This window comes from Varroa jacobsoni, unplaced genomic scaffold (assembly GCF_002532875.2).
Source record: "Varroa jacobsoni isolate VJ856 unplaced genomic scaffold, vjacob_1.0 scaffold_275, whole genome shotgun sequence".
Lineage (NCBI taxonomy): Eukaryota > Metazoa > Arthropoda > Arachnida > Mesostigmata > Varroidae > Varroa > Varroa jacobsoni.
In genome coordinates this window covers 392,448-411,316 of record NW_019213177.1, presented here as the reverse complement: position 1 = coordinate 411,316, position 18,869 = coordinate 392,448, and the positions used below count along the sequence as shown (strand labels likewise).

Below are 18,869 nucleotides of genomic sequence, written 5' to 3'. Positions count from 1 at the left end.
CGCAAATTTATACCGTTTTAGAAAAAGAATTATTTTAACCGGCATCCAGTATTCCCCAGAGCAGTAGTAATTCTCCACTGTTGCGTACCATATTCTGAAATCGACTACCACGTTCCACCTGGTACTACCTGCCTTGAATACATTGATACTCGCAAATATATCATTTTATTAGTAAACCCGACTTAACCTTTCAACAAACCATTGAAGCAGTTATGTGCTTGTACGATAAAAACCAATGTAATTTTCAGTAGCGAAGTCTTTTGTATAAAAAAATTGTGTACTACAAAAACCGCAACTACAAAGCTGGGGATATCAATTTGCCAACTGTACCCTTGTGGACTTGGATGGGCAATAAATTCACTGCTCAGTTTTCATAACATTTTTTTTGTCTCAAATAAACGCGGTCTTTGTGTCTTTTTGGAAATAATCGTATTCGTTCGCGTAATTTACTGGCCTCCTTCCAACCCTTGCATGCTTCTGCTCTGTGATCGAATCTATTTTAAAATCACAAATATGATTAAAAAATTATAAAATATACCCTACAAAGACTTCATCAAGTTTAGTCTTCGAAAAACTAAGACAAAAATAGCTCCAAAACTACTATGTGTAGATTTCCTTTGTGAAAATAGAAGTTTTTTTTAATTAAACTCAAAATAGTAGTTTATCGTTAATTCAGTGGATCTCTTAAGGTCGTGTACGAGCTAAAATGTTTAGCCTGCGAGGGCCCATAGCATCATTCAGTCTGAGAATGCCTGTTTTTTTTTTTGCCAACACTATGTTCTCTTCTGTTTAAGGTAACTTTATTACATTGCCCGCTGCCATTCTTCAACCACCAATGTTTCATCCGAGCTACCCAGCCGCGAAGAACTACGGCGGTATAGGAGTTGTCATCGGACACGAGATCACACATGGCTTCGACGATAAGGTCTGCAGCCACAGACGAGCTTTTGCTGTCACTCTTTTCTCTTGCGTAGTTTGCATTGATACAGATGAGGGATTTTGGAATCCTCACATCATAAGGTACTGCAGTGATGCATTTGCGAAATTGACGTTAAGAGTTCCTTTTATTTTGTACTTTGTGGGGACCTGAAAACAACTAGGGCCGACAGTTTAATGGATTAGGTAATCTTGCACAATGGTGGCAACCCGAAGCGTTGCGAAAGTTTTCGGATAAGGCCCGCTGCATGGTCGAGCAATATTCATCCTATAAGGTCCACGAGGTCGACATGAAAGTGAACGGATTCAAGACACAAGGCGAAAACATTGCAGATAACGGAGGACTTAAGCAAGCATATGCAGTGAGTAATTAAGCTCAGATACCGAAGCTTCACTAACGTTGCCCCGATAACCTGTACTTATAAGCAGCAAAAGATGTACATTTCGAGCTATAGCTATTATATGGCTGATTAGTTGATACAAAGTTGGCAGCAGCCGCAGCACCAAAGGACAACATCTGTGCAATCTATGCATATCAATAGATTTGAAAATATCGCGGCAAAATGCAACATTTATTCATGAATATAATGTAGATTTACAGGAACAATTAATGTGCCCCGACGGGTTGTTATCGGGAAATATTTTGGTGATTACCTAAGACATTTCTAAACTTGACGCTTGAAATATTGGGGTGCACGTTGCAACATTTGCCCTCCTGGTACCTGCTTTAGGCCTTTCGACAACGTCAGGCTGTCAGTGGATCTGCCCATATTCGCCTACCTGGAGTAAATTTCACCGATGACCAGCTATTCTTTGTCACATATGCACAGATCTGGTGTGGTGTTTCTACTCTGGAGCGTGCCATCAATGAAGTCCGGTTCAGTGATCACACAGCGCCAAAATACAGGTTCAATGTCTCATAACATCGATAGCATATGAGTTCTGTGAAAAGGTTCCGTTGATTCAACAGTACTCGTCATTTCAGACGGACACACTTTACAAAGTTTGCTAGAAAAAAGAAAAATAAAATATGGTGTACCAACATAAAGTATAACTAAGTAGGCAAAGAGTTAAAAATACAATATGATTTAGTGTTATAGGCTCTATAAATATATAACTGGACATGCCAGATCTTTTAAAGGAGAGTGTCATTCAACTGAAAAAAAGTCCAACATCAGAAAATGCGTTCAGACCCACGCAATCAAAATAATCTGGTTAATTTCAAGAACTAAACTTTTTCTCCTCCACAGAGTAATTGGCGTATTGTCTAACTCGGCCGAGTTCTCATCCGCGTTCAGATGCCCTACTACATCTCCAATGAACCCCACAAATAAGTGCAGTGTTTGGTAGAATTGACCCAAGTGAGCTAAAGTGAACCTCTAAATATTGGTGGATCATAAAGCTTAACGCTCCTGAACGGATAAAAACATAAACGTCATTTCATCGCCTCCAAGATCGTGTACGAGCACGAAAATATCAACCGGTTTTTCGTACAGTTTATTCTCGTTTCTTCACTTTATTATAGAGATTGCCGGTCAGAGTTAGTATTAATAACCATAGATTTTTCTCAAAGGCCATGGTCACGATGAGAAAGACAAGGTAGCAATGGCTAAAATTAGATTTTACAACAGCGACTTCAATCGAAATACAGAAGCACACACAAAGCATTGAGTGGCAACGACTCGCTGTGATTATTTTAAATGGGCTCGGGCCTTCCGTCAGTCACCATCATCGGCAACTATTGAAGCAGATTCTTTGTCACATACGAAGGTATTATTGAACGCCAACTCATGACAACAGTTTCGACACCGGCTAGAAAATAACACAGGTTAACGTTAAATACATTTTCCGAGCGTTACACATTAGGCCGCAAGTGATCAGAAATCAAATATTAGAACTGATAGTGGGAAAGGCTTTGTATTGATGCCAGCAGCCAGTCAGCGGCTGTTCGATGGATATAATGTATCAGTTGCAACTTGAACAGCGACGAAAACGCAGGGTAAAAGTAGCAATGATGTACGTTCGTATTAGTTATATAAAAAATGCAGGTGACATAACACAGAGGCGAACTCGAAAGATTTAGTAAGGGCAGTTTTGCTAGAGAAACCCAAGTAATGGCTTGTCGAGTACACGTGATGCTATGAGGCAATACACTTATTAACTCGACTTCTACTTTTAAGCTTCTAGCTCAGTTATTCTAGATATAACAAAATTATCACCGAAGTTTTTTACACAGCATACTTTATTATACTGTCGGCGTTAAGTTCATCATTAATTACAAAGTGGAATACTTACACGATAGCTCTTAACTGTGAACAAAGCAATACTATGATTTTTTAGGCTAACGAACGTGTATTAATAATATTTGCATTCATGTCTAAGCAGTGTAGAGATCCGATGAGCTTGCGCGATTGTAACCAAACGCGCAGATGCGACAGAATGAGCACAATCCATCGTTTTAAATGATACTCTTCAAAGTTAAATATTTATTGTATTATATTATTATTGTTATGGCGGATGAATGTTGTAGCGCGCAAAAAATTAAAAAAAAACTATGTATATAAGACCTGTGAAACTTACTGTGTATTTACTCCTCTACCTCGCATACCAGTTCAAGGCATCCTCTACAAATGTTGGCAACAAGATAGGCAGATATGTTACCAATAATAAAAAGCAACTAAATAACACCAACAGAGCCGAATATGCGCTGTCTAGTCTTAGAAGAGAAATATATATATATATATATATATATATATATATATATATATATTCAACTCATTTCGAAACAGAAAATGTTTCAGTTAAACATATTTTACTGAGAATTATTAAGCATAGTTTTTTGTACTGCAAATACACACTATAAACTGCCATATTTGTGCTGATATAAATTCAGCAGTTGTTGCAACGCTAGACCCCGCTAAGCACGATAAAAGCAATGTAGCATAAGAAAAACATACCAGCTAGTATATGAGTAAAAACAACACAGAGATAAGGAACTTAAAAAAAAAAAGAGGAAAAATAGGGTTAAGCTCATTTGTAACAGGTAATCTATAAAATTTAGATTTAAACTATTCTACGAAGATTTTGTTACATTTCAGTACTGGTTATTCCCCTATCAGAAATGATCAAATAAATGCCTGAATGGACAATTAACCACAAAATGTAATTGTCATCTATTGCTTTTACTGGCGGCTTGAAACAGGACAAAACTGGGCTGCATTTTCGTACAGCGTAGATTTTAGCCACGTCATTCTTACATCATAACACTTAGATAGAACAACGCGAATTGAAACTAACACGTGCTACATTATGGAAGCTACACGACAAGTGTGATGGAAAAAAACTCTAACAGTAATAAGAGAACAGTTGTTTCCGAATCCGCACAGAAAATGTATCATGCACATACGTGCTGCATGGCTGCTCTTGTACTTAGTCGCTTGCTTTAATTAACCTATAATTGTCGATATCGTCCGCGAGGGTCGTCGAATAGACGAAAATGATATTTTCTTAGTTGTAACAGGATTTTGTAAAACACATTACACAGAGGCAATGCGACGCGGCTGGCCGTAACGTTGTAAATGCAACGCGTTTCGAAGTCATTCGCCGTTATCGTCTGGTGGGCGTAACGCGTGTGTGTACCGCCTCGTGCAGCTCTGAATAAAATGCAGCACTGAACGGAAACGTTAAAAAGGTAAATTTGCGAAATACCAATTCACATACAGCGATCATAGCACACTCTGTGTAGCATAATAGAGGCTATCTATCTTGTCGTTGCCACAGTTCACCCTCAAACATGATAAGCAACGAAGCTATTTTTTCATTATTAAAGAAATTACCGAACGGGTCACACGTTACTACACGAACAATACAGGTCTTCGTTGGATTGTAAATTGAAGACTAAAGAATGTTGCATAGTCAGCTTCTTATTTCTATTATTATGTGTGTAATTATCATTATTCTGTTTACCGAATCAGATATGAATTGGCTGTTAATGTGGTGGCTTGCTTATTTACAGATTATCATGATGCTTGTCATGATACTATTTTGCTATAATGAAAATGCTGACAGATGATCTGTGACGTACGAACAGGCCGAAGAAAGGCTGACACATCTGTACAGGATGCCTAAGCTTTAACACCGATGCGAAATTGAATCTGTAGTGTAGATAAAATCAGCAAATATTGCTCATTTTGAATTAATGAAATCGCTCTGCAACTAGAATAAATGAAAATGCTGAAATTTGAAAGATTGTTTTTTTTTTTTTATTATTGCAAGTGTGTTATTAAAAACATAGTCATAACTAGCTCCAAGAACAAGCGTGACAGCTCGAATTTACAGGGTGATTTCAATTTTTTTCATACTTTGCAACGAAGCTTATGGCCAACTGTTCAAAAACAAACTGTCCAGAGTCTTTTGAACCACTCTGTATACTGTAGATGAAAATCATCTAAGGTCATTCTAAAATTTACTTGAAATGATTCACGCGTCAATATTGTGGACGTGTTTGTTATGCTTAGAGAGAACTATGATTACGATTTTCTATAATTATTCAACGTGTTTGCCGGAGAGTTATATCGGTTACCAAGATACAGGCAAAATTCCAGTAAGCGTTCGCATGAGACCGCAATTGGTAGCAGTAGTATTTATGCGTAAATCTTTTTGTTCGACATAATTGCCCGATGAGGCTCTAAACATTGCAGTTCGCTGCGTGCAATATGTTGAATACAATAACATTCAAAGAATAAATGATTCGTGCTGACTGTTCGATAGTAAGCTCTAAACGATTAAAACGCTTTTACAAAATGGAGAGGCGAAAATTCTGAATCATCAATGTTCAGTCTGAATTCTAATCGACATGTGTTTAGCCGCAGAGAAGTTCCGCTTTGTCGTGATCGTGTGACCGCAGATACTATAAACTCGACAGGTGATGGTCAGACCGACTGGTGGCTGTGACTGCAGATTCGTACTAATTAGATAAGAAACACCTTTCACTAAGCAATGTCGTCACTCCTTTCACAGTATTCTTATTCTTTATTAATTAACTGTCTTGAAGTCGACTTTCATTTTATGGAATTAAATTAGACTCAATCATCAGACCAACCTGACTTTCTCATGAGGGTATGACTCATCAAGGTAAGATCTGTCGAGTAAGGCAAGATCATTCTTTTTTCTTATGTCTTTCAGGTTGACGAACGCGTCTTGAACTAATTTGGCCGCTCGATTAATTCGTCCACCGGTAGCTTGACTAAATCATACTTGAGATATTACATCGTAGTCTACTGCGATACATTGTAATGTTAGAAAACCTTTGAAACAATAAAAAATTTTATTAATAAGTGTCTCTATTGTTGACATATCTCTATCTAAATAGATCTCCTTACTGTGGCGGTAAACATGGCTGTAAAGAAGATGTCTTATACCTATTTTCATCTGCAGAGGATAAGCATGGTAAGTCCGTATCTCAACTGATGAAATAGACCGAACAGCTAAAAACCTTTGGAAAGAAACATAGCATATACTGCCTTAAATCGGGACTAACTCTCTACAATGTAAGCCTGCTCTACGTGAGTTTCGACGGGTTACTTATCTGCACCCAGTTATGCCGTGAACCGTTTCCTGGATGACATTCATGATAACACGTCGTGTTTTAGATACGTGCAAAATCACTATACAATGAAGAGAGCCAACCGCGGATCAAAAACCTATTTTTTCTGAAAAGGAATTCACTGCGCGGTGTATGTAGGGTAGATTTAAGTATATTTATATTAAAAAAAATATATAGAATATTTCTTAATCATTAGACATAACAACAATTTAAACTAGGGGCCCGTTTCTATGACCTTCATACGCAGAGACTGGGTTAACTATTAATACTAGTTGAACTCATAACCCATACTTGAATTTAAAGCGGATATTAAGTGCTACCGGAGTGGTGTATTTAATTCACGGAATTCGCTTTGCGTTTAAGTTTTCCGATATTGCCCCTCCTACAACGAATCCGCTACAGGCTTGTTTACGCTTTTGGAGCGTGTGACACAACAAACTTTCCTATGAACACTCCATTGATATTTCATAATTGTATACCCTAACGCTTTCATTATTAACGACTGACGCAGTTGTCTTAAAAGCCATACATGCCGATTTCCTTTCGGATCTTCTTTTTCCATCTAGGCATGGGAGAAAAACCTTCTCTGGATCATCTCGTCTTATAATCCTTGTCTTTGGATTGCCATTGAGCTGCGGTAACCAGTGCTATTACCGTTGAGCTGTGGCTCATTTATAGTTGCCGGCGTATTACCAGAAACGCATCTGATGTGAAGCCGGCCATGTGCGCCCTGCATCCGAGAGCATTAACTTTCGATACTACCACGAAGACAATACGACGGGAGCAAGCTAGTAGCAGCAAGGAAGGGCACAACTAATTACTAGGAGAAGGCCAGTAAGTGTGCGGAACAAGAAAGAAAGGGATAAAGGGCAATAGCCGTTCTATACAGCCGTATCCGCTGTGCGGCCGTCGCTGGTCGAAGCTACGGAGAGGCAATTGCCGCTTCTGCTGCCGCTGCAACACAGCAACGGCCTATATTAACAATGGCCTATCGTCGACGTTAGCTTGCCGTAATTTCTTGTAGCTATTCTTGCTCGGCTAGCACCGGCTGGACGAAACATCAACTATAGTGATTTCCGTTACGAAACAGCGTTAGAGTTGGACCCAGTGACCGCAGAGTAGTAACATAGTTGGAGTCAGCGCAGCATTAACAGCAGCGGCTCTCAGCCTCGTTAGCTACTTCGCCTCTGCTAACTGGCTTCCATTATTATTACGTCTGCTACCCTGTCGTCATCGTCGTTCGCCCATTATTGTTCACTCTTCGACTCCCTTTCAGTCGATGGCTGACTAGCTGACTGATACAAGAGCTTAACGATTATCTCTGCGACGACTTTCGCTACCGCTTTCCCTGCTGCAGATCAGTGCCGCTACTAACTAGTATTGACTACGGATAGCGGGAGCAGACTGCCTTAGCCATTGCCGCCGCGAGTTCAGCATCAGCAGAGCAATAATATTTTGGAGTGAGTTGGTCGCGGCTGCTGCTGTGTCTGATGTTTGTGTTAGTCATCGATGGTACAGCATAGCAGCAGCAGCAGCAGCAGCGACGATCATCAATACAATTAGTACAGGGAACCGCAGCAGGATTGACAGCATCAGCAGTGTTCCGCTTTAGAAAAGAGAAGCATCGTCAGCGACAACGATCACTGTCAGTCGAGCGAGCGAAGTCGATCATCGTCTGACTCGTAGAAATCGGATCATCATTCACTCATGGTTGGTCCCGCCAGCCAACTTCGGTCAGAAAAGTGTATCCTGTACTTTCTCGATGGCACTCTCAATCGATGAATGATTTGTTTGTCGAAAACGACGACACGGCAACAGCGGCGGTGATGGTGGTGGCGGCGGCGGCGGCTGACGACAACTGAAAAAAAGCAGGAGAAATGGAGAGAAAAGAAGCTTCAGTGTGTGCCTTTATTTGATGCATATATTTTTGACTTGCGTGTAAAGCACAAGTGTCCTCGTTTTGTATGCATGTGTTTGTGTGCTTCGTATTGTGCAGAATAAACAGAAGAGTTAAATGAATTGAGCTGGTTATTTTTCGTTGCGTAAGCAGCGACAGAAATGAGGAGTGATCAAGCAGGCTCAACAACGGTCATGCAAGTAACGTTATCGCTTGTATCGATACCATTGTTCGATACTGCTTGAGCAGAGTCATCGCAGTGTTTCAGTAAAGGGTTAGTGACCATAGTTATGAGATAAATAACTGAGACGTAATTATTGTCGGTATGCAGCGAAACGTACATACGAATATATTGTACGTACTATAGCGAACTATTCTCATACACTATCGCGAAATCAGGAAACTGCATAACATTTAGTGTACGCCGGCCGGTCATACACTCTCTGTAGCCAATAATCGATTGTCAAAAATTGATCAAGGACAATACTCAAACGAACCTGGTCGACATTTTCGGTATTCGACAATCGATGCTATTGTTATTACTAATATCATCTTTATAGGCAATGTCGAATTCGCCACGCAACGCTGAAATAATCACGTACATACGTGCTCGTATATTCTAATAAGCAAACATAAACGCACTCTCTATAATGAAAGATTCGAGTAAAAAGATTTCGCACAGCGGCGTCATAGAAACCATAAATTATGCAATCCTGATCGCACACATTTATATTAAATCACGTTGTTGTTATTACGTATATTATCTAAATAAGTTGTTAATGATACACTTTTTTCCCTCGAGCTCTCTCTCTCTATGTATATATATATATATATATAAACTACATTATTATACTACTAGATCTAGGTTGCGGGTTTTTCTCTTAAGAGTGTTGGCTTGCTGAAGTTCTATCCAAGGGATGCTAATCGAACAAATACTCTTGCTTCTAAAATACAAGCTTTTTTCCCCCCGTAGAGCGTTTAAATATAGTTAGTCGTCAATGAAAACCAGCAACGCTCCTTTTCCACGTTTGAAAGTTACGCCGTACCACTTTTTAAAAACACTAAGCAGACGTACATTAGCATCGCTCATACTGATATATCTCTAAGTGTATATTTTGCAAATGCATATTTTTCTATAAATGATGCTTGAACAAATGTGGTCAGCATGTATTGTACGTATGTTAAAGTATTTTGTATAGGGTTATAGCTATTAGAGTATAGCTAGCCGCTACCCAACGTTATAACTATAATTAGTCTTTCATCTCTTCTCAGGTAAACTAAAATGTGTTTACAAGCAAAACAGGCGCGGAATGAAACCCGCGGCAGGCGGCACTTTATATAGACATGTATATAATATTGCATGGCTCCGTTGTTGTTGTTGCTTGTTGGTGAAGGTATGTTGACGCCAACAGCGTATATATAATGACCATAATTGACAACAGCAGCGGCAGGTGAACTTCTAAGCATTTAATGATCGAAGAAGAAGTTAATTTTTAAGCGACTCGATTGTGTGTCTTTTTGGTCGCTGTTGTCGCCTTAGTAGGGGCCGGTACGGCTCAGCGCAGCGCTGCATGTAGCCAACCGCTCCATTTCAATTGCTGGTCATTGATAGAAAGGCTGTCAATGCCTTCGTTCTCATTGCGTTTCACGTGGCCTTTCTTCTTACAGGTATACGTATTAGTTACAGTGGATCGGGGAACCTCAACCAGTGACAGATGACCAGTTTGTTAGCCAGCAAACCGTTTACTCAAAACTGTCACTTGTGGTCTGCTGCTGTTTCGCGCTGCTTTCGCTGTTTGCTGCCAGTTCGGTAGCTCATCGTCTCGCACCTTATGGGCGCCAGTGCTGCCATTGTTGTGGGCGGGTGTTCTCCGTTTCAGCAATCGCTCAGCGCCGCAAAGAACATTGTGTCATCGTCACAGCTTTGCTTGCGTGCTAATCGTAGCAGTAATGGATGCCGAGCGATATGATCAATTTCATACCAAATATATTCTATATAATATCTAAGCAGAGCGAATTATATAATAAGGCGGCCGTTACGCTGGCTGAGGCGGCGCCGGCAACAACACCAACAACGACAACAGCAGCAACAGCAGCAGCAGCAGCAGCAGCAGCAGCGGCGGCGGCGGCGGAGAACAACGTTCACCACGGTGGCGTAGTAGGAACTGTTAAATCGCTGCAGTGGTGTGAGCCATCGTCCTGATCATCGTGTGCTGTTGCCATTGCCGTCATCGTTGGTTCTTTCAGCCAGCACCATCGTCAGCAGCGGCCGCCCCCGCTACCGGCTGTGGACTCTTGGTTTTCGGCTTTCAATCTGCATTCTCTCAACCTGCTGTCGTCGTGTCGCTGCTACAGCAGCGGTATACAACTACCATTGCAGTACTGACAGTTTATCAACTAAACCAACCCGCCAGACACCTGCGTCTGTCTAATAGTAACCCGACGATCCGGCTGTCCAAATTGGTTGAATGATTTCTGTGACCACCGACAGCAGACATCCGGCGACTTGTGGCCACTTGACCCTCCGTGAGTGACAGTAGGACCGATGAGGGCGAGAAGGGGCGGAGAGGGAGCGAGACAGAAAGCGCAAAAGGGAAAGAACAATAGAAACGGACAAGGTAACAACACATCCATCTGCACAACTAAACGAAAGAGGAGGGCCAGCTGCCAACAAACTACTGCCAATCAGGCATCGTCATTACATAGTAAACGCAGGTTAACACTGTAGCAGATCCGTAGCCACCGCTTGTTTCAGTAGTACTCAGTACTGATAACAGCAGCGGGGACCTGTTGCGCTATCGCTCTCGATACAGCCGCCTCTGCTGCATCGCTGGTCACCGAATCTGCCACGGCGCTATCTCACGTCTCTGCTTTATGTTTGTACTCTTCGCCGGGGTTTTAATTGTTGTATAGCATAGAACTATATGTATGCTGCTTAAGCTAAGCGACTAATCGCAGTAGCAGCATAACAGTATCGGAATACTGGCACCTATAGCGACGCATGCAGCCGCCTTGCGTCAGGAGCGATCACCTACTGATAGAAATGAGAGACCAACGAGTGCTGCTGAGACTAGACTAACGATGAGAAACAGCTAACAGATATATGAGATCTTTACTTCCTTTTATCGTTGGTTTCCGTATGGAAACGCAACAAACAAACTAATCAATACAAGCAATAGTTTTCCATCTCGGAAAAGGGTACAACTGTTGAAAATTAATGCGAGTCTAGTGGAGTTGTGCACGCGACAATCTTTCGTACCAGTTCAATACTATCGCATTCGTATTTTATGCACTTCAAGTGAAGTGAGTAATGCTCAATTATTTGTGACTCCAGAGTAGCAGTGATCGAGCAACGATAATAACTATTATCTACATTCATAAAATAGTTGGAAGGCAATTAGGCAGTGAGTTTAGCTGTCCGGAAATAGTAACTCAAGATGACAACTATCGAAGGCGAATTCGACGCAATCGAACAGGAACGCTCCTGGCAGAAGGTGTTCGCAAACATTCGAACTCGTTCATCGCAGCATGATTTTTCAACGAAAGAGGCTAAGAAGGCCGAAAACCTTAAATTAAATCGGTACGCCGACGTCAGCCCGTACGATCATTCTAGGGTGGTGCTACACAGATCCAATGTCAATTATATCAATGCGAGCGTGGTGCCGGTGGAAAATGCTGGACGGGAATATATACTGACTCAGGTATTTGGTATTGCCTATCGTTCATTAGTGTTACATTGTGAGATAGTCACAGAAATTTAAATGTTAAATATTTATTCTACAGAATTCAATCGAAATTGAAAAAAATGTCTTAGCTGAGAATTTCGAGTAACAAACTACAATTAACATGGGTTGTTCGGGTTCTGCGATTAATGGCTTAACATTATGCCGATCTGTGCTTTAAGGATGACTTCCTTTTGTGCCCAACTTTGTCTCCAATGTGTAAAATCCTGCTCCACAAAGGAAGGCTAACTAAGGACAGAGCTTTTGTATTTTTGGCGTGGTACTCATTCTCATAAATATAAATGTAAAACTGCTTCAAATAACGAACTAATTGCTATCGTTTATTTTCGCCTGACCCAGTACGATATGTGCAGCATCCTCGAAACCGATGAGTGGCTAGCAATAAGGTTCACCGAACTATCGAACAAACATAATGTTGACAAAGACAATTTTTTAGGCATAATTATACAGAACAGTTTTAGGGTTTTTAGGGCTACACAACTAGGCTCACGCCAAGCGCAGCAGCTAGCATATTATCGACCGTAGAAAATTGGTCCTCAACCTTTCGGTAATAGTTATTTGCGCCGAACGTTTTATATGTCCTAGTGTAGTTTTGGTGTTACAGAAAGTGCGTATTCCAATCAAAAACTCACATTCTTTTATATAATAGTGCACTATAAGTTGAAAATACGCTTTACGTTCATTGTGATACGTTTCAGCAATGAGACCAGTATAGACTCTCGAGGTATGAAAAGCCATACTTGCCTACAGTGCATTTGGCCGGTGTTTACACTGATATTAACTAATTAGAGATCAGTAGCCTATTCAGATGTATATCTAGGACACGCTTAAATGAGCGAAACCTTGGCCTTGAGAATAACTGATTAATTTCGTGTCGTGGTCAATAGGCCGATTTGACTGTTTACGGCTTTAGCCACATCCACCCAATGAACAGCATAACTTTCTTCGACACTATGCACATAATGCTACGACCAGATCAGGAACGGACATGCAAACGACGGCAGCTTAATATTAGGCAGTAATTGCCACAGAGCGGTGCTCAAGTTGTACTATTATTATAGTTATTATTGTTGAGCAGATTATGCTAATCGGCATCGAACGAATAATTCAGTAGTGCAATCATCTTTCTGATTGATTCACAGGGACCCCTGGCTGAAACTCTACCCCACTTTTGGCTCATGGTTTGGGAAAATAATACAAAGGTTGGTCAGCCGAATTTTTGTTTTATGTATCTTGAATATGCAATAAATGTATTTATAACGCATTTCTATTTTCTGTTTTAAAAAAAAAACAGAAAATAGAAATGCGTTATACATACAATTATTTTATATATTTATCTTTAACAAATCTCTAGAACGTTTTAGTGGGTTTCGAGACAATTGATAATTCTATCACAATCGACACTTATGGCATACAGAATTAAACATTCTGTGTAAATACGCGTGTAGTTGATTAAACAAAACACTCAACCAAACAACGTATGAGCCAACGTGAGGAACGATCAGCGCCACCATCTGTATACCGAATGTCGAATCTTTTTCTAACGTACTGATTGTATGCGTCTGACATCTATTAGGGAATCGTCATGCTCAACAAATTGGTTGAGAATGACGCAAAGAAGTGCCATCGGTACTGGCCAGACGCGAACGAGAAAAAAATCGCTTTCGAAGGTGTCGATCTTCGAGTCAGTTTCGTTTCGGAAAGTACCAAGGAGAGCTACATATGCCGGTTAGAAATTCCCAGATCGATTACATTGCAACGTTAATGCTCCACATTGATAACTCCCCTGAAACACTACTACTTGATATTGAAAACATCTCCTAAGAAATAAATACTTGTATGCCACGAATCTATGAGACCATCAAAAGTTAGCCAAGTTACCAGTAATTCACAAAACCTGAGACTGCCCTGTAGTGTTGGAGCTTCCACTACTGGTATTTTGTTTCAAGCCAGCTGTAATGATTAGATACATCATGTAATTCTCACATATCTAACTGTGTATCAACGATAATGTGGATACCTATATTTTGTGTGCTTGCTTATTGCGGAATCATATTGTGATAACTTAATTTTTTTTCCTTTGATTCATAGGACTTTCCAGTTGCATGACAGCAAAATTGATACCACTAGAGACGTCCTGCACTTCCATTATGTCAACTGGCCAGATTTCGGAGTTCCACGAAGCCCTAATGACTTTTTAGACTTCCTTGAAGATGTGTAAGTTTGTATCATTAACCATATATAGGCTACGGAAAAATATGGCTCTTCGTAGGTTGCCATGGCAATATCTTAAAGTGCGCCACTTTTCGAGGAAACGTAGGGCTTTGTTCCTAGATTGAAACCTGATTGATCATTCCCTTAAAAACACCTTTGAAACTCATCTGGAGTTATCTGTTAAGGAAGCCATAACTAAATTAAATGTGGCAGTTTTTATTATGGTTCAAACGTTTTTTTAAAATTATTAAGTGGTTCGGGTTTTACGTTTGCATGGGCTATATAAAAAATAGTTCCTGACCGACGTGCAACTTAGAAATTTCTCAGATCCTGAGTAGACATAAAGACAGTCTATATAAAATGCAACTTAGATTTTTAAAAAACGTCTGCAGACGAAACGTGGGCTGAAAATAGAAGAATTTCAAGGAAGTTGGGAACATATATTTCGAATAGTTTCAATTGAAAACCTGTCTTTAGGTCATTCAGATTACAGCCCACTTATTAACGGAGAACATACATATATGTAATTATGCGTGACGAAACATTAATAACAGTGATGATGAAGTAATTCTAAGAAAGGCTACTAAATTATTTATACAATTGTTTTTTGAAAAGGTTATTAAAATTCTTATATATAATTACACAGATACCAATAATCTTTAAAATAAATAAATCTCTAAAAACGCACAAGCAACAACAACGATATCACCGCTATATTTGTAATTACTGACTGAACGCTTTTGGAAGTTTGTTTTATTAAAACTGCCCTGTATATATTTCCTGTTACACCAGGAGATATTCCGGCTGCTTAGACGCTAACGTGGGTCCCGCCGTAGTGCACTGCTCAGCTGGTATCGGCCGCTCGGGAACGTTCTGCGTCGTCGATTCAATTTTGAAAATGATCGAAGAAGGAAGAGCGGAAAGCGATATCAAATTGCAGGACGTTCTCATCGATATGCGGCGCTTCCGAATGTCGCTCATTCAAACTGCCGAACAGCTGCGTTTTTCGTATCTAGCAATCCTTGAAGCGCTGAGAAGACGACAGGGCAGGTCACCATATCTCAGCCGGCGGGGCGTTAACGACGATGCCCCTCCACCACCACCTCACCGAGTCGGCATTGGTAACAAATCTTCGAATATGCCAATTATGGTTGTCAACTCAACGGCGGTGTCATCAAGTGACGACGATGAGGACGACGACATTAACGACAAGAATTCACCAGTTGCTGAATTAAGTGGATTTCAAGATTCGGCCGTCTCTTCGGAAATGAGCAGCGGCGATGAAAGCAGCGAAGACATACCACCCCCTCTACCGCCGAGGCACATTTTTGCAGCGGATTCACCCATTTCGTCTGAAGACAGCCCGGCAAGGTCTGAACAACAACAGTCGCAACAGCGACTAGAAACCAGCCAGACTGAAGAAACACACAAACAAATTTCAAACAATATAAATCTCTCAAAGGATTTTCAGCAAAATAATCGGGAGGCAAGCGAGAAGGCTCTTCAGGCTAAAGCCGCACTCCAAACGGCGACGCCAAGCTCCATACAGCAAACAATTACTGAGGATCTTCAGAGCTTTGAACAGGAAATTCTTTCGAAAGAAACAATGCAACAACCAAAGCCTTTCAAAGGAGGCAACGCTGAGAAGACAGCAGACATAAGCCAGTCGAGCAAGAAGCAGGATGAATACGGCGATGCATCAGGAGAAGAGCATAGAACCTGCTTGCGTCAGCGCAAGCGACAACGCGACCAAAAGATCAAGGACAAGGTTCAGGCCATTAAGAAAGGTAAGATCATCTTTGCTGTTTTTCTTTTCCGTTGCTAATAATATATAAGCAAAGCAGTTAGCATCTCATCAAAACCACGCACACTACGGTGCACAATATTCAAAATAGCAACTAACAAATATACTACACGACATATACCATATGACTGGTCTGATTAAATAAAAAAACAGAGGAGTCAATAAGATAAAAGGGAAATACAAATCTAGTTGAAAGAAAGGTTCGTAGATGTTTATAGCCGCAAGGCAGTACCTTAAGATTGTTCTATCAAATCAATTGCTAGTAATAATTGCAAACGACGAGATTTAATATTTGGCACTCGGAGTCGGTTGCAGCTAGTGGGTATTTTACATAAAATTAACTTAATTGAAGTAATAACATTAAATCTTATCTGTCATTTTAGATTAGAGCAAAAAACAAGAGCTTAAGTAACAGTAGCGTTTTTCTTGAAAACTCCATTTTAGTTGGTTAAATTTAAGTTTGGCATACCTTAACCAGATTTACCTTACATCTATATTTTTAGGCATTGCTGATTCTGAGGCAGCGCACCAAAGGCGAGGTCTGTTTGAGAAACTTGGAATCGGGTTCGTAGTTCTTATGGGAACCGGCATCCTGATGTACCGCATATATAATTATTGGCGCAGCTAAATGGATCTTAGGTGGTCACTTAAAGGTCACCCATATCTTTACATACACTGCGGTATTTTTTCTCAGAGATTGATAAGCATCAACTAACTTATTCTGTGGCAGGAGACCTAAAGCAAAAAAGTCTCGGGGCCATATGGTCTCACCTATTCATCTTGCCCAGCTCGAGTATCAAGCTCTATATTGTCTATATAATTATTACATTATTACATTATAGATGTCCATAGCCTTTATAAGTAGCGATAGAGACATTTGTAACGAATGCGAATTAATGCCGAAGAACGAACTTCCATTGATCAATCGAAAAATAGTTTCGAAGCAAATGACAAAACCTTTTGTGGGAAGTTGTCGAAACGCCGAAAATAATATTATTGGCATTAGTACTGAGGTGAATAAGTAAAAAAAAAAGTGAATAAGGAAGAGAAAGGCTATAGGGAACAACTGTGTCGCATAGATATACGCATGTACTGAAAGCATAGGGTATAAGAAAAAAGACTGCAGTATAAATTCGTAGGTATGCATACGCATCAAGTATATTGATACATGAACGCAGCGAGAAGGTTTACGATACGATGACAGTCTAATGATAACAGTAGTCAAATTACCAGGAGCGCGGAGAGATTTAATACTTTAAAATTTACACGTCGTATAGATTTAGATGATACGGAAAAAAAGTAAATAATTTGTACCTACTATAAAAACAACACCAGACCAAACCAATGAGAATGAGTGTTGAGCAGTGCGAAAGGGAAAGACGAAAAAGAGGACTAAATAAAAATAAAAAGAGGTTCGATGTCGAACTGATGGACGAATAGGTGTGATAAATACACTTATGAGTAGTAAGATGTCAGTGGCCAACAGCCGTGTATAGAACGCGATATGTGTATACAATTCACGTAAGATGTGCTTGAGCTCCCTAAACTCGTCCGGAATGTGCAGGTGTGGTTTGACTTGCCAATAAAAAAACATGTCAGATATCTCATTTCCATGTGTGTTTTCATTGCCCAGTTCGTGATACGCCGTAACATACTAAATGTACATATTTCTTGCTTTCAAAGTGAAGCGTTAGGCAATATCATAACGTAATGAGCTCACAACCTTCAAAGTCAAATTATTAAACACACTTTTACTTATCACAGGCTACGAAAAGTTCATATATATAACTTTTTCTCAGCCTGACTGTAAGAAGTAAAACTGTATCTTCTTGACGTGTAGAACAGTAGCCGTTGTGTTCGTCTTAATAAGGAGAAATGAAATTTCAAATTTAGTGTTTGTGTAAGTTCCACGTAAGCAAGTATGATTATTTATGCTGCTTAAAGTTTAGATAATGGCAACGATGCCTGTGCCTTTGAAAAATCGACTTGAACGGGGTTTTCCCATTGATGCATCACTGCAATGGTATTTTTTCAATGTATTTTCTCTTGAAATGCCATTTTGCTTTTCATTATATTTTTATAAACAGTGACTGCATGTTTGTCCTCTTATCTAACAGCAGAACGTAATAATAGAAAACAATAATAAGTGCAATAGAAAATTGTCGCAGAGTCTAATGGATGGTTTTGAATTGGCCAAAAAAGTATGTATTTCTGCTTCAGTCTTGTGTAGCGTATTTTATTCTTGCAGATTCCTTGTACATAAATGTTTATTGCAGCTTCTTCAGCTAATTATACCGAATAGAATGAGCCAAAACTCATAAGATGTATTCGTGGTAAGCTTACCGCAGTAAGGCAATACAAGGACTGTCGCAAGTTTTCTCTGTGGTTTCATTTTTGTGCCACATGAATCAAGTGCAATTTCGAGGTAACCTATTCAAATCACACTGGTGTATTCGGTAAACAATTAGCTAAAGAACGGGAAATTCTTTAACGAATAAACGCTTCAGTTGTTACATCTGTTGTTGTTATTGTTGAATATCGCTTAAAACGACTGACCTCGCAACACGATACGAAGCGTAATTACGCCCACTGGTGTAAAATAAAAAACATTAAGAAAAACGTTCTGTTTACATGCAGGATTATTTTAGATTGTCGGCCCCAGCAATAAGC

At 40.0% G+C, this 18,869-nt stretch overlaps 2 protein-coding genes across 8 annotated transcripts in view; both read left to right on the top strand.

Annotated features, from left to right (window-relative positions):
* Positions 1-8,556, top strand: part of LOC111258918 (neprilysin-1) — a 31,108-nt gene extending 22,552 nt beyond the window's left edge. Inside the window, exons 15-20 of one of the 6 annotated variants that reach the window (XR_015310363.1) lie at positions 795-925; positions 1,101-1,298; positions 4,481-4,627; positions 4,952-5,860; positions 6,121-6,384; positions 7,108-8,556. Coding sequence is in view for 4 of the 6 variants with exons in the window: in XM_022830502.2 (XP_022686237.1) it covers positions 795-925; positions 1,101-1,298; positions 1,668-1,843; positions 2,187-2,286 (605 nt within the window). In the remaining 2 variants the exon portion in view is untranslated. The other 5 variants (XR_015310362.1, XM_022830503.2, XM_022830502.2 and 2 more) reach the window with 5 other exon arrangements.
* A 48-nt stretch (positions 8,557-8,604) lies between these two features.
* Positions 8,605-17,806, top strand: LOC111258919 (uncharacterized). 2 transcript variants are annotated; one of them, XM_022830509.2, is made up of 7 exons: positions 8,605-8,712; positions 10,107-12,139; positions 13,324-13,383; positions 13,758-13,909; positions 14,273-14,398; positions 15,188-16,182; positions 16,703-17,806. In XM_022830509.2, exons 2-7 carry the CDS (start codon positions 11,876-11,878, stop codon positions 16,825-16,827), a joined length of 1,722 nt encoding a protein of 573 aa, XP_022686244.1. In that variant the 5' UTR covers positions 8,605-8,712; positions 10,107-11,875; the 3' UTR covers positions 16,828-17,806. The 2 variants fall into 2 exon arrangements, with proteins under 2 accessions (XP_022686244.1, XP_022686245.1); XM_022830510.2 differs by lacking the exon at positions 10,107-12,139 and having other exon boundaries at positions 8,619-8,712.
* Positions 17,807-18,869: the final 1,063 nt, after the last annotated feature.

Bases quoted from the DNA above. Each gene is read 5' to 3' on its own strand.
- LOC111258919 (XM_022830509.2), top strand. From the start codon at position 11,876: ATGACAACTATCGAAGGCGAATTCGACGCAATCGAACAGGAACGCTCC. The intron at 14,399-15,187 runs GTAAGTTTGTAT...CTGTTACACCAG, and splicing joins TTAGACTTCCTTGAAGATGT to GAGATATTCCGGCTGCTTAG. The intron at 16,183-16,702 runs GTAAGATCATCT...CTATATTTTTAG, and splicing joins GGTTCAGGCCATTAAGAAAG to GCATTGCTGATTCTGAGGCA.